The sequence below is a fragment of the Myodes glareolus genome, chromosome 5 (assembly GCF_982192425.1).
Source record: "Myodes glareolus chromosome 5, mMyoGla1.1, whole genome shotgun sequence".
NCBI classification, from domain to species: Eukaryota; Metazoa; Chordata; class Mammalia; order Rodentia; family Cricetidae; genus Myodes; species Myodes glareolus.
Window position 1 is genome coordinate 69,748,263 of NC_142030.1, and position 13,663 is coordinate 69,761,925.

The window sequence follows — 13,663 nt, forward strand, 5'->3', positions numbered from 1 at the left end:
AGCAAGAAATGTGCCTACACCAAGTCCCTAAACTCTCTCTTCCTCCCCCAGCCTCCCCTTTATCTACCGTCTCCTTTCCCTCCACTAGCTGGAACCTAGTAGCTTTGAACCTTCCCTTGAATTCTACCTGTCCAGTCGAAAGCAGAAGATGGTGTTCGTTTTCACAAGCAAGAATTTTTTATGATTAAACTGCGATATTGAATCTTTTTGAAAGGATTCTTTATATTATCTGGGGTGTAGGACAGATTCTGGGGAATCTAATGCCCGCTATGAGGAAAACAATACATATCCCCACAGATTGGTGAGTGTGTAACGGCCAGTCTGGAAACAGCTCTCACTCACGCCTCTGAGCACAGCACACACCCTCCTCTGCACCGCCACGGGTTTTGGAGAGGGAGTTGCTTGCTCTGCTGCCTCAGAGGAGTGCAAAATGTGTCTCTGAAAAGAACACAGCCATTTGTTCTCTGTCAGGATGCCTCTTTCATCCTGTAATTAGAGTGCTGTGGGGGGTGTGGGTGGGGGAGAAAGAAGAATACGAAACGCTCCTACTTCGCCACGACTTATTCTTCCTGCACCACAGGGTTTTGAACCCAGTGAAATATTGTGACTGAAACATACACTATTATATGCGTACAGAGAGAGAGAAAGCGACGTGTGTGCCTTTGAGTTCATGCCTTGATAGTATCTGTGTGCCAAACTGAGGTGGCACAGACGGGTAGGTAATTAAACAGAGCGAGAGAGCTGAATTCGGCTTTGTAGCTCCCTCTTTCGCTGTTTCCTAACCCTTCCAATGCCCCAAGGGCTTTTATAGTCCCTTTTTGAAAGGTTTTTGTTGTCAACGTTGTTTAGTCTTTGCAAAGTCTGGAACTGAACCCAGGACCTCATGCGTGTTCGCTAGGCAAGTGCTATGCCCTGAGCCGTGCCGTGGTCTGCCTTAAAAGGTTTTAAGGACAACCACGTGAAAACTGCCACTGTCGTCGCACACAGTACGTGTTATTCCATGATCATCCAGCTAGTGGAAGGGAACAGAGAAATTTGCGGAACAAAGAGTACAGCTTTCAAGAATATTTGCCAGGTTTGTTTTGTTTTTTCAATTTTATTTGCAGCAGTAGCAACAATAATTTCCTGATTTTTGTTTGGCTGAAAATCATTAGCATCTTTCTAGCATGTGCCAACAGGGGACGAGGAAAGTTGGTGGAGAAGCCAGCCTGACTCCGTCCAATCCCCGCGGAGGATCTTTGCAGCGCCGGCCGGCCACAGCTCCTGTGGATAACACAGCAGCCCTGATGCTGTTGGCCCTACTGGCCTTTAATATAAATGTGCTATGAAATCCAGCTGAGTTCTGTGCAGAGATGATCACCTGCTCTTCCTCTGCTCCGAAGCCTGCTTTGCCCCGTGCCTGTTTCACTTTGGTTCATTTCACTCCTTCCTTCTTGGCCACTAAAACCCTTGAAGATGTCTTTGATTCATCTCTTTATTATGCTCCATGTTGGAGAGGTCAGTGTGTCCTCTTAGCTCTACCTTCAGATTATAATCAGAACTTCACAATTTCTCAGCAGTCCCACTTTGCCCACGGCCAAGGTCATCTGGATATGTTCTAGAAGGCTTTGCTGAATTTTCTCTCTAAGTCCCCTTCAGTTTCTTCTCAACAAGGCAGCCAGAGACATTTTTTTGCAAACTTCAATCAGTCTTGTAATTATTCTGCTCCATCCCTAGTGATAGTTTTCTAGCTGGACTGCGGAAAGTCAGACTTTCAGAGAGCCTCCCCCTCATCTGCCCTCACATACAGTCTGGCCTCATCTTATTCAGCTTCCACTTACTCAGTACCTGTTGTGGGATGTTCTTCTGTAAATGTGTTGCTTTTATTGGTTAATGAGTTGGCCTATGGCAGATCTGTCCTATGGCAGGGAAGAATATGCCAGGCTGGAAGGGATAGAGAGAGAGACTAGGCGAAGTCAGGGAGACGCCATGTAGCTGCCAAAGGAGAAGGACACACGGGAACCTTAGGAACCTTAAGGGTAGGCCACAGCCTCATGGCAGTATACAGATTGATAGAAAAGGGTTAATTTAATGTGTAAGAGCTAGTTGGGAACACGCCAGAGTCATTGGCCAAACAGTTTTGTAATTAATATAGTTTCTGTGTAATTATTTGGGTTTAGGTGGCCTGGAAACAAATGAGCGGCCTTTTACTACAAGTATCCTCTGTCCCTATGGCATCATTTCTTTCATCTACTGCACACACCCCTCCATATTCCTGTGCTCCAAAGCTTTGTCCTGGATGTCCCCTCTCTCCCTGGAGTGCTCCTCCCCAGATATATTTACACAACTCCCTACTTTGGACACCTCATGCCACTTCTGATGTATTCTCATTGAGGCCTTCGCTGGTCACTCAACCAAAAGCTCTGCCCTTCCCTTCATACTTACTGTACATTTTTTTCTGCTTTATTTTCCCTTGAGCACTTGTCAGTGTACTCCATGCTATATGCTCCCCTCACCTCCTTTTCTGTCTTTGCCTTGCATGGTGATGCAAACGGTGTGGGGACAAATATTTTTCATTTATCCATGATGTTGACTAACATTGTATTTAAGTTACTTCTACTTCACTATGAAGAAAATACTTGACAGAAACCAATTAAGGGGTTACTCTGGCTCAAGTTTTCAGATGGTCCAGTCTGTCACGGTGGAAAAAATATAGTGGAGCGTCTCAATTCTTAACCTTCTTTCAGGCCAGAAGGCAGAGAAAGGCTGATGATGGGAATCTGTTAGATTTCCTTTTCTCTTTTTAATCTATCTGTATCCCAAGCCCATGGAACACTGCCACCCACTTTCAAAGAGGATCTTTGTCCCTCCATTAACTCTCTATAGAAACACTCTCACAGACTACTTGGGAGTGTGCTGGGCCATCTTCTAGACTATTCTAAATCTGGTCACATTGACAATGATGATCAACCATCACAACCATATTCTAAAACAATGCCTAGTATATGACAGGCACTTGTAAATTGTGTTTTGGAGATAGGATGGATGTACACAGAGGAAGGTCTTGGTAATAACTTATCTCTATTATGAAGTATTTTCAGGAATGTCCTTAGTACTTACAAGAAACAGAGTATGTTAGATGCCAGACTTTGGGCTCCTCACCTATTTTTCAGTCCTCACAATGACCATTTAAGATGGGTGTGATATTTATTCTGAGTTTACAAACTGAGGACCAAGTTTAAGAGCTTTAATCAAAGCTGAGATCCAAGCCCACATCTGTCCAACATCGGAGTCTTTCATCATTATACTTCAACACTACAGATTATATCATATTTTAAATTAAAAAGCAAAGCAGAAAACATAGTTCCACTGATTAATTATCCCCTTGATGTGAATGGCCAGACGTTCTTTCCCTGTATCTACAAAATAAAAGACTTCAGTATTAGAAGATAAAGCAAAAATGTTATTCTTTCTTTAAGTCCCTATAGGGCTGTCTCCTTGAATTACCATAATTAAAAGAGTAAACCTATAGGTCAGCCTCCACTTAATACAGACCTTGGACTGACAAGCCAGTGCCATTCTCTCTGCTTTAGTTTATCAGAATAGGAAGAATAGGCTGGGGTAGGTTTCTTTCCTATGTCTTGGTTTCTTGCTATCCTGATCTGAGAGAGCTGTGGTCATTCATTCATTGTTGTGGATATAGAGCAGAGGGGCGGAGGCTGGGAACATCATGGCCGTTAATGCCAATTCCTGCCCTAACCAATTTGGAGAAGAATTTCTGCTCCTAGGAGGAGCCTCCCAAAGTGCCTGGTTTTGAGTGTGGATGACAGAGTGTGTCTGAACATTTGCACCTGCACACTAACCCTGCTTATGAGAATCAACACTAGATTGGATTTTGAAGGCCAGGTTCTGTTTTAGCCATCTTTTATTGACAAGCTAAGTCTCCTTAAATCCTTCTTGGAATGAGTCAAGGGCTAAGACATAAATAACTATAATGTTACTGAACTGTGTGACCTTCAGTAAAGTGTTTGCCTTCTCTGGGGCTATGTTTGCTTCTCTGGAAAGTGGGAGAAAGGTTCCCCGACTTCATAAGACAAAAAACATAATGGTGAAAAGTCTTACCCCTGTCTGCTTTCCAACACAGCTGCAGTTAAAGCAAGGCCCATACTCAGTAGCCAGCCTGACTCCCCTGATTGCTGTCTTTGTTTCAGAATATTAAGATTGAAGATGTTTTTCTTGGTGTCTAACCTAAATCCCTCCTTCCTAACACAAGGATCATAGAAGAGTATTGGCAAGGTTCCCTTGTGGGCAACCAAACCTGCTGAAATCATGGACTCTGAAGACTAACGGGAATGTGATCACGTGGCATTTGTGTGCTGCACAGTGTATCTGCATATGCTTCAGGGTGCTGGTGTGAGCATGTCTGTCTGTGCCAATGTGTGTGTGATGAGGCATGCAAGTGTGTACAGAAGTGTGGGTAAACAGATCTTTGAGTCACACAGGCCAGTCCATCCTGGCAGGCTTTGTCTTCCTTTCGGGTTGCCATGACAGCAGCAAGAGCCTCTGCGTCAGTAAACAAAGCTCCCTGTATGCACTGAATCAGGAGCAGTGCTCTGGAGCTAGGGGATAAGCCAAGAGCCAGCATCTTCCCCTAGAGAGTTTTACAGCAGGTTTTCCAGAACATTTTGTGAGTAGACGAGTAGAGCAACCACCTTCCAGGTATTCTGAGATGCCGAGGTGGCATAGCATGGATTAAAGCAAGTTAATGGCCCTCACTTCAAGTCCCTAAGATTCAGCAAACATTATGATAAACCCTAGATTTGTGGTTGGCCAAAGCCTGTTCTATCATCTCCTGATGGACTAGCATCAGTCACTTTATTAATACAGAAATCAGCTACATTATGAATTACCTATGACAATAGCTCCTTATAGCTCAACAAATTCACAAAGTAGAAATCAACTTTCATATTCATATAATAATGATTTGCAAATGAACTCTCTGCTCTCCTTTTACCCCTTCAGGCATGTATGATGCATGCTAGGGGCATCCTTCCTTGTCTGAGATTATCCATGCAATACTTCAACTTTATCTTATTGTGAAAATCTAGAATTGACCATATATTAGAGTTGGTTTTTAACAATATATGGCTCCCATGGAAAGTACTAGAAAGCAAACATATATCCAATAAAAAGAATGGAGGAATTCTTTACCACATGACGTAAAGTCAGGCTTCTTCAGTCCCATAACTGAAATTTGGGAATATGAACCTAGCATACACATACAGAGAGCCGAATGGAGGGTCAGCCAGCCCCAACTCTAGTTCTCCTTCTTCCGGGCTGTCTGTGTCTTAAGGGAACCTGCATATGATCCTTCTTGGGGATTGAGTGGGAAGAGGGTCTGTCCAACACTATGAATCTCAAGAGTAGGAAAAGGCCATTTTCTACAGTGAAGCCCAATTCAGGTTTTTGTGACTGTACTGTCTCTTTACAGATCACTGTTCCTAGAGCAGACTTGTTACAGCTTCTGCTTGGGAACACGTGTGTGTGTGTGTGTGTGTGTGTGTGTGTGTGTGTGTGTGTGTGTAGGCCAAAGGACAACCTTGAGTGGTATCATTCCTCAGGAGCCATTTGCCTTTTGCCTTTGTTTTTTGAGACAGTCTCTCATTGGCCAAGGCCTCAACAGTTAGCTTAGACCAGTAGTTCTCAACCTTCCTAACACTGTTGCTTTTTAAGCCAGTTCCTCATGCTGGGGTGGCCCCCTAATCATAAAATCACTTTTGTTGCTAAGTTATAACTATAATTTTGCTGTTGTTATGAATCATGGTGCAAATATCTGATATGCAGGATTTCTGATATGCAACCACTATGAAAGGATTGCTCAACCCCCAAAGGGGTCACGACACCCAGACTGAGAACCACTAGGCTAGCCTGACTGACCAGTAACCCCCAAGGATCTTCCTTTTGACTGGGATTACAAGTATGAGCCATTTTATCTGGCTCTGTTTGTGGTGGGCTCTGAAGTTTGAATTCAGGTCCTTGTGCTTGCAGGTAAACACTATTCCCGGCCCCTCATGGTTCCTTCTAATGTCAGTTCTGACTGATGAGGAAACTGAGAAGTCCCCTCCTTGTCCACTAGTAGCAGATGCTGCCAGAATCCTTTGCTCTGAGAACAGACCTGGTGGTGCTTCTGCTGCATGCATGCTGCTGTATTTTATTCTGGTGTGGAATTCTAGAGACAAGACACAGCACACTGGAGCTCTGTTACACCATGGGTACAGAAACACTGGATGGAACCGATTATCTATGGTCATCTCCTAAACCCAGGCGTGTGTCAGGAGACCTCCAAAGAACTGGCCACCCTTCTGATACTGGAAACCAGAACTCTCCTTTGATTGAAAAAAGTGGATCAGGAATTTAAGGCCAGCCTTGGCTATATTAGTGAGTTTGAAGCCAGCCTGGGCTATAGCAAGTGAGTTCAACATGGAATAGAAAGAAGGTGGGATTTAGAGTTATGGTTTCTTTCTGTGGTTCTCTGGCCTTGGACTCTTGCTATTTCAGAGAACTACTTGACACCCTTTAGTTTCAATTTTCTGAGTCAGTTAATAGAAACACTTGTACTGCTTGCCCTACATACTCAAGGATCTTCCTGTCCTTTTGGTCAGACTCTACTAAGATTCTTCTTTGTCATGATCTTATTCAAAATACTCCCTCAGGGTAAATTTTTCCTAGCCCAGTGCCCAGAGCTAGTTGGAAATTCAAGACATAAGTATATATGAAAATATGAAATGGAAAGAGTAAGCCAATGGAAAGGGTGTAGCCAAACCGTGTGGGTAGGTTATACCCAGCTAAGTGGTGGACCATGGAAGGACTTGAGCTCTTTGAGCAACCAGATCTGGGTGCTTATATCAGCTCCATGTCTTAGAATAGATCAAATGACTTAACTTTTACATTGGAAATGAAAATTCCTATTTTACTGCCTTTTCAGAATAGCTATAAAGATTGAATGAGCAACATGTATGAAGGGGCTTGATGAAGCAAAAAATAAATGTTATTTATCATGGTTCTTACTTGGAGGTTTGGAAGTTTAAGATGACAATGATCCTTTAAAAAGATGAGTGTATGAAATATAAATATCAGTATGAATATGAATATGAAGCATGAAGTATATGAAGTGAATGAAGGCACATGGTTCGTTGAGAAACCAAGTAGGTACCATTTCAGTGGTCCAGGCAGAGAGATGGGGTCCAGGGTTAAGGCAGTGAGGAAGGAAGGGAAGGTGGGTTCAAGTACTATTTTGATAGTATAACCAACAAAACAATGACACTAATAAGACAGGAGGGATGAATCAAAGAACCACAGGTAAGAATGTTGGTGGTGAGTAGTGATGCTATGAATTACCCAGGCCACTATTACTTCTTAATTGTTGAAATCCAGAAAAGAAGATAACAGGAAGCAGCCCCGGGCTTGAGTTCCACTACCTAGACCCTCACTACCTTGGGTCACTCTTTACCTTTACTTCTTCCTTCATAGGACCTTTAGTGACTCGCTGCATCTTCAACCACGCATATGCCTTGTCCCCATATCCTCAACTTGACTGCAACCATTGCTATTGGGTCCTATGCAGAAAGTCCTATGCTCAAGCAAAGCATGAGCAGCTATCTGTCTGTATCCTGCTACACCAGCATCCATCCCCTCTGCTGTAACTATGTTATGTCCCGCAGTCCCTTACTCATTTCTTCTTTCACCAAATTTAGGGATCAGCAGGCAGGACTCAAGCAGGGGCTGTACCCCCTTTCTGTCTGGATATGGTCGTTTAGTTATGGAGGTCACCTTGTATATAGTTTCCAACTGTACTCCTATGCCACTACAGTAGCAAGGGGTGGTTGGCCTGGGAGGATGATAGTTAAGAGGCATTAGTAGAGGTAGTTTCTGGGGAAGCCCAATAGTAGGAGACTGGTTCTCTCCCATCTGATAACCCATTGGATAAGGTCATCTTTTTCTCTACCAGGGAACTCTGAGTACCATCCACTTTCCTTTCTTTTCTTCTGTCTCTTTCTTATCTTCCCCGTCCTCCTCATGGAGCTTAAGACTTTGTCTCTGTGTGTGCGTGCATATGGAAGTCAGAGATAAATCTTGGACATTAGTACTCAGGAGCCATCTACTTTATTGCTTGAAACCAGACCTGATGTTGAACTGGGCTAATTAACCAGTGAGGTCTAAGGATCTACCTGAAGATAGCTAGATTTCTCCATTCCCCATTGCTGAGGTTACAAATGCATATCACCATGACTGGATTTTTGACATGGTCCTAGGGGTCATGCTATGGGGCCTCATGCTTGTGCACCAAGAACTTTATCAACTAAACTCTCTCCCAAGCTCTCAGATTTAGCCTTTGTAAAAAAATGCCAGGGAGTGGCTTTGTTCCTCTCCCTGTCACCAGCTCTTCCTTACTCTTGACCTTCTCTTCAGCTTTCCTCGCTCTTACGGCTCTCTGCCTTACTCACCTTCCCACTGTCTCTTTCTGGAAGCCAGGTTCTGTCTCATTGTTTCTTCCTTTCTTATTTATTAAATAAGTTGTCCACTAAATAAAATGGACACTAACCATCAGCAGCCCTTTAGTCCTTCGTGTTATAGGTGTTACTGGCCTTCAGAGTCATTCCCTATTAACACTACGATATACTGGACACCATGGCAGCATGGTTTGACTTTGCATCCTTGCAACTTATTTTAATACTTAAGCCTTAATTGCTGTAGATGGAGGCTGCTCATTCATTCCTGGGCACTCAGAACCGAAGCAACCACACAGAAACTATATTATTTGCAATACTGTTTGGCCAATAGCGTAAGCATATTTTTTAACTAGCTTTTATATCCTAAACTAACCCATGTCCATTAATCTGTGTATTGCCACAAGGCTATGGCTTGCTGGGTAAAGATCCATCCCAAGCGTCTGTCTCCAGAGGGGCTAGACGGTTTCTTGCTTCACTCTGCCTACTCTCTCCTCCTCTATCTGCTTGGAACTCCCGCCTTGCCCTAGTCTGCTAAGTCACTGGCCAAAACAGCTTCCTTTATTAACCAATAAAAGCAAAACATCAAAGGACTTCCCATACCAAATTGCCTCCTCTGCAGATGGGAACGTTAACAGTATTGTATTAGCGCCTTGTGAGGAGTAAATCAGCTGATGGGCCTGGGCTGGCATATACCCATTGGCAAATATACTTTAGTCACTTACCAAAAGCATGGAGGAGAGAAGTGCCTTTGAGAGGGTCAAGGATGCCATTGTGGCTAAAGACATGAACCATTCTGAAACAGATTGCCAAACTCTTTTTGGCACAGAACAAGCAGGGTAAAGGATGGGGAGGCCTCTGCCTGAGGTGGAATGCAGCTCCCTTCTGTAGAACACTAGAGGGGGATCATCGTGCAGCTTGGGTGAAGGGAAAGTAGAAATAGGGTAACTAGAAGCTATCAAATACTCACTCTTGCTTCCCTCTTTCTCTTCATCTTGGCATTGTGCAAACTCGGGGGACTGTTCTTGTTGTCCACAGGGAATTTGCCAAAGAAAGAGAGAGAGTGGAGAACCGGAGAGCATTCATGAAGCTGCGGCGCCAGCAACAGATTGAGAGAGAGCTGAATGGCTACCGTGCCTGGATAGACAAAGCAGGTAAGGCCTGGCATTAGGGGAGAGAAAGTTGAATGGCTACCGTGCCTGGATAGACAGAGCAGCTAAGGCCTGGCATTAGGGGACTGGTGGGTATCTGCCCATGCATAGCTGACTAGCCCTGACCAGTACGTCTAAGACTGGCATGCAGTGGGCAACCTAGACTGGAACAGGGAGAACTGCTGAGAGCCCTGTGAGGGTTTAGCGCCCCCCTTCTGTTTGGAGATCCTCTAGGGTCTGACTCTCTCTCTTTTCAACTAAATACCTTTTTTCAACTAAATACACAGAAAGTGTTATCAAGCTGAACTCAGTAAAGGAGAATAAGTCGGTCTGGTGATAGTTTCTGCTTTGCCTCACCTTAGGACTGATAATCCGTGGATTCAGCACACAAAGATTGAGTGCCTACTTAGTGCCATAACTCAGAGTACAAAGTTGAGCCAAATAGCCTACCATGCCTCCAAAGCTCATGTCTCCTGGAACCCATTCTTCTGCAGTTGGGAAGGAAGCAATAAACAAAATAACTAGCAACTCACCAGGTGATGAGTGCAGTGGGGGAAGCAGATCAAGCAGAGTTGTGTTGGGGGGGGGGGCTGTGCTCCAGTTTCCCACAAAAGGGTTCAGCGTGAACTTGTCTGTGTAGAGACTTGGAGGAGATGAGCAATTGGCCTTGGGAGGAGCTGCGGGAGGAGACTCATAACTCCAAGTCCTCCTTAAGGGATTGGCCACTGCTGCTATGCTACAGAAAGGAAGAGAACAAGGCAGGAGTGGCGAGAGACAGTGTGAAGGTAGTCACAGTCACAGCAGCTCCGTGTGCAACCTGCTGGGCCACAGGACGTTTCCTAGTCCTAGTGAGCAGAGGCACCATGACTTGGAATTTTAAAGGGGCGTTATGTTTGTAGCACTGAAGGTAGACCACAAAGGACAGGGCCAGAGGCCTGGAAGAGATGAAGGTGCAGACCCCTGCAGCTGTTCAGGCAGGAGACAGGAGTGAGGGCAGGTGTTCAGCCACCTGGTACCCGAGCCATCTTCACTGCTCACTCATGGAAATAATTTGGGCCCAGCTATAGGCATGGGTCTAGACCTACCATGTTGGCATTAGTGCAGAGTCACCAGAGTCAAGGTGGCTCAGGTGCTTATGAGAGACATCAATCACCTAGTATCTAGCAATAAAAAGGAAGCATTTGCTTTTGTTATTATTTTAAAAACTAGATTGCATCAGTGTTGTGTATCTTATTTTCCTTCAGAGCAAAGAGTGATTTTTATTTAATAATTAAAGAAAACCTTCCACATGACAGTCAGCATCTTTCTCTATTCCTATTAGAAAGCCAACAACAAGTGTGAAGTCACAATGGGACAATAAGGACCTTAATTTGATGCTAATTCTAGGAGCCCCATTCTTCCATAGGAACTTGCAATGGTGCAGTTACACTCAGTGTGACCACCAACATTCCAAAGCCCTCTTTAAGCTCAAGGGTCAATTTCCCATTGTCTATGAGGGCTGAGAAGGGATATGTAGGATTAAAACCCAGATCACATACTCCCTGATTTGGACATCCACATGTCCTGTCATCCCCGGAGGCAGGAGCTATGCTGTCAGTTGTGTGTCCATTTCATCCCTTTCTCCTCCAAGCCTATTGGGTAGGGGTGAGGGAAACATAAATCTCTCCTCCCTCTTCCCAGAATGGTAAGTCAGTCAGTCCGCCTGACCATGGGAAGGCAAGCTGAACTGCCTCCAGGCCAGACAGCCAGCTTGAAGTTTCCAACTGTCCTTGGCATCCTCAGCAGTGGAGGCATCTGACAAACTGCTGAGTGAGCTGGCAGCAAACCCAGGAAAGACTTTTCCCAGACCCGATCATGACCCCACCCAGGGTCGGGTGCCATGGAACGCTGCTCTTTTGAAGTGCCCTTTTCTAATCCTTGAAAAATTCTGACTTTTCCCTTTCTCCCAGTAGCCAGTTCTTCCTGCTCCCCCATGTCTAAGAAAAAAAAAAGACGCACGGAAAAGTCAAATTGTGCTTCCTGGCCCTTCCCTTTGCAAGTGGAGCGTGAGTGAATCAGAGACATATGGGTTACATTTCCCTGGAAAGACTCAAGTTAGAAAGCGGACTTGGCAAAAAGGCATTGGTGGGGGCAGGGTAGTTTGAGCACATCCAGAGCCCTTGAAGTGTTTCTCAGAAGTCCTCAGCAGCCCTCCATGTCTTCCATCTGCCCAGGAAGCTCTCAGATCTGCCCATTTCAGAGCCAGGCACTGTGCGTAGCAAAGGCGACTTCCGGGGAAGGTAATTAAGTTTGCTATGAGATAGTTTATCAAAGACTTGATTTTACAGTGATACCCTACAAATGGGCTCTGAAGTGTCTCAAAAACCATGTATATCTGCATGAAGGAGCCCCCCACCTGTGACACTTTATCTGTTAATGTGGAATTTCACCAGAGACTGTACTTGAAGATCTAAACATTTAGGATGTGCTGTAATGGCTATCCTGCATGGTAGTGCCCAAACCTCAAAATGTTCCCTGGGAAACATATTCTATCCGCTCTCAATTTAATATGCAGGTTAGAATTACACTAATAGCTTTACCCTTTTCTGCCTGTCTACAAGTGCTTGTCTACTTGTTATAAGTGCTTCAATTAAAGCATTGCTTAGTAAGGTCTGCTGCAAGCTTTTGTCCAACAGCTTGGTTCTTTGGAAATGATTGTCAAAGTGTCTATGGGCTATAGTAGGGTTGAGATCAAAACTTAACCCTATCCCTCTTAGAGGGACACCTTGGAACTCATCACACACAGGACAGAGAGGCTGTTTTATTTGTACCTTTGAAGAGGATTCTGATGAGGTTTGCTCATAAGTCTTCGTAGAAATAATGCTTATCAGTTGGTGACAGCTCACTGAAGTACAGGACTGCTCCTGAAGAGGGGGAGCCTGGGAGAAGCGGCTCTAGGACCCATGAGGTGTCTTTTCACATACCAACAAAGGAGTGTGTGTTCTGGCTCCAGCAGGTCCTTAGTTCACTGGCGCCCGCTGTGCTTTCAAGAATCGGTTCTGACACTAAACATCACCTGAAAGCAGCACATACCCTAGAGGTTGAAGTCTTAGTCCTATTAGGCTATCCAACTTTAGAAACCAGAAAGTAGGATCCCAGATGGGTCTCGATTCTCCCTGTCCAAATATACATTTGGAAAGTCTTTCAATCCCTTCCTCTTATCATCAGTGATTATTATTATTTTTTTAAAGAATAACTTCGGGACCTCAGGGAAAGGCTACTTACTGCTAACTATAAAGGATACAGCTCATAAACGGTATAGGCTATGGATGCACAGGATAATGTATAGGATGGGGCTCAGCTGCCCACAAGCACACAGAAGTATCCACTGACCCAGAAACTCTCCATTGGGAAGTTTGTAGAGATTTCCTTACATGGGTGTGTGGGGTTAAACTGTTGGTCATTGGTAATAGCACTGTGACTCCAGACACTCCTCTCTTCCTCAAAGGTAGAAATTTTACCTATCTGATCATGTCATTGAGGGATTTTTTTTTTTTGACTACCAGCTTCTATCCCTAAATTATCCAGGTTATACAGGGCCCTTTCCTGCTCTGAGTCATCTCATTAGCATACAAAAGACAGCTCTGTGCCAGGAACCAGAGATAAAAATGTGTGTGTGTGTGTGTGTGTGTGTGTGTGTGTATACCTATAGTTTTTTATTATACCACAGGGGCCGATTCAGAGTGCCCCACACTTCCTTAGCTCAAGCACTGCTCAGCCAAGAGGGTAGAGTTGGTGGAGACACAAAAAGGCACACCTTAAACCCTGCCTTTGCTCCAGGGACCCTTGGGCACTTCCTTGGCCCTGCCTCAGAGTAATGAACATGTAAAAGTCAAAACATGGCCTCACTTCCTCGAGACAGATGGTGTGGCCTGGAAGAGAAGGAGGAGGAAGTACTTTCTGAGAGGTTAGCAACAAAAGAAACCAGGGTAGAAAAAACCAGAAATAGAATGTTTTCCCTCACAAACTTAGGGGGTTTTAACAATA

General features: G+C 44.5%; 1 protein-coding gene across 5 annotated transcripts in view; it reads left to right on the forward strand.

Annotated features, from left to right (window-relative positions):
• The window catches only part of Cacna1e (calcium voltage-gated channel subunit alpha1 E), a 471,717-nt gene that overhangs the window by 366,437 nt on the left and 91,617 nt on the right, over window positions 1–13,663 (forward strand). For all 5 annotated transcript variants that reach the window (XM_087906403.1, XM_085688095.2, XM_085688094.2 and 2 more), the window contains one exon: window positions 9,525–9,640. In XM_087906403.1, the coding sequence (XP_087762529.1) occupies window positions 9,525–9,640 (116 nt within the window). The remainder of the gene's footprint in view (window positions 1–9,524; window positions 9,641–13,663) is intronic.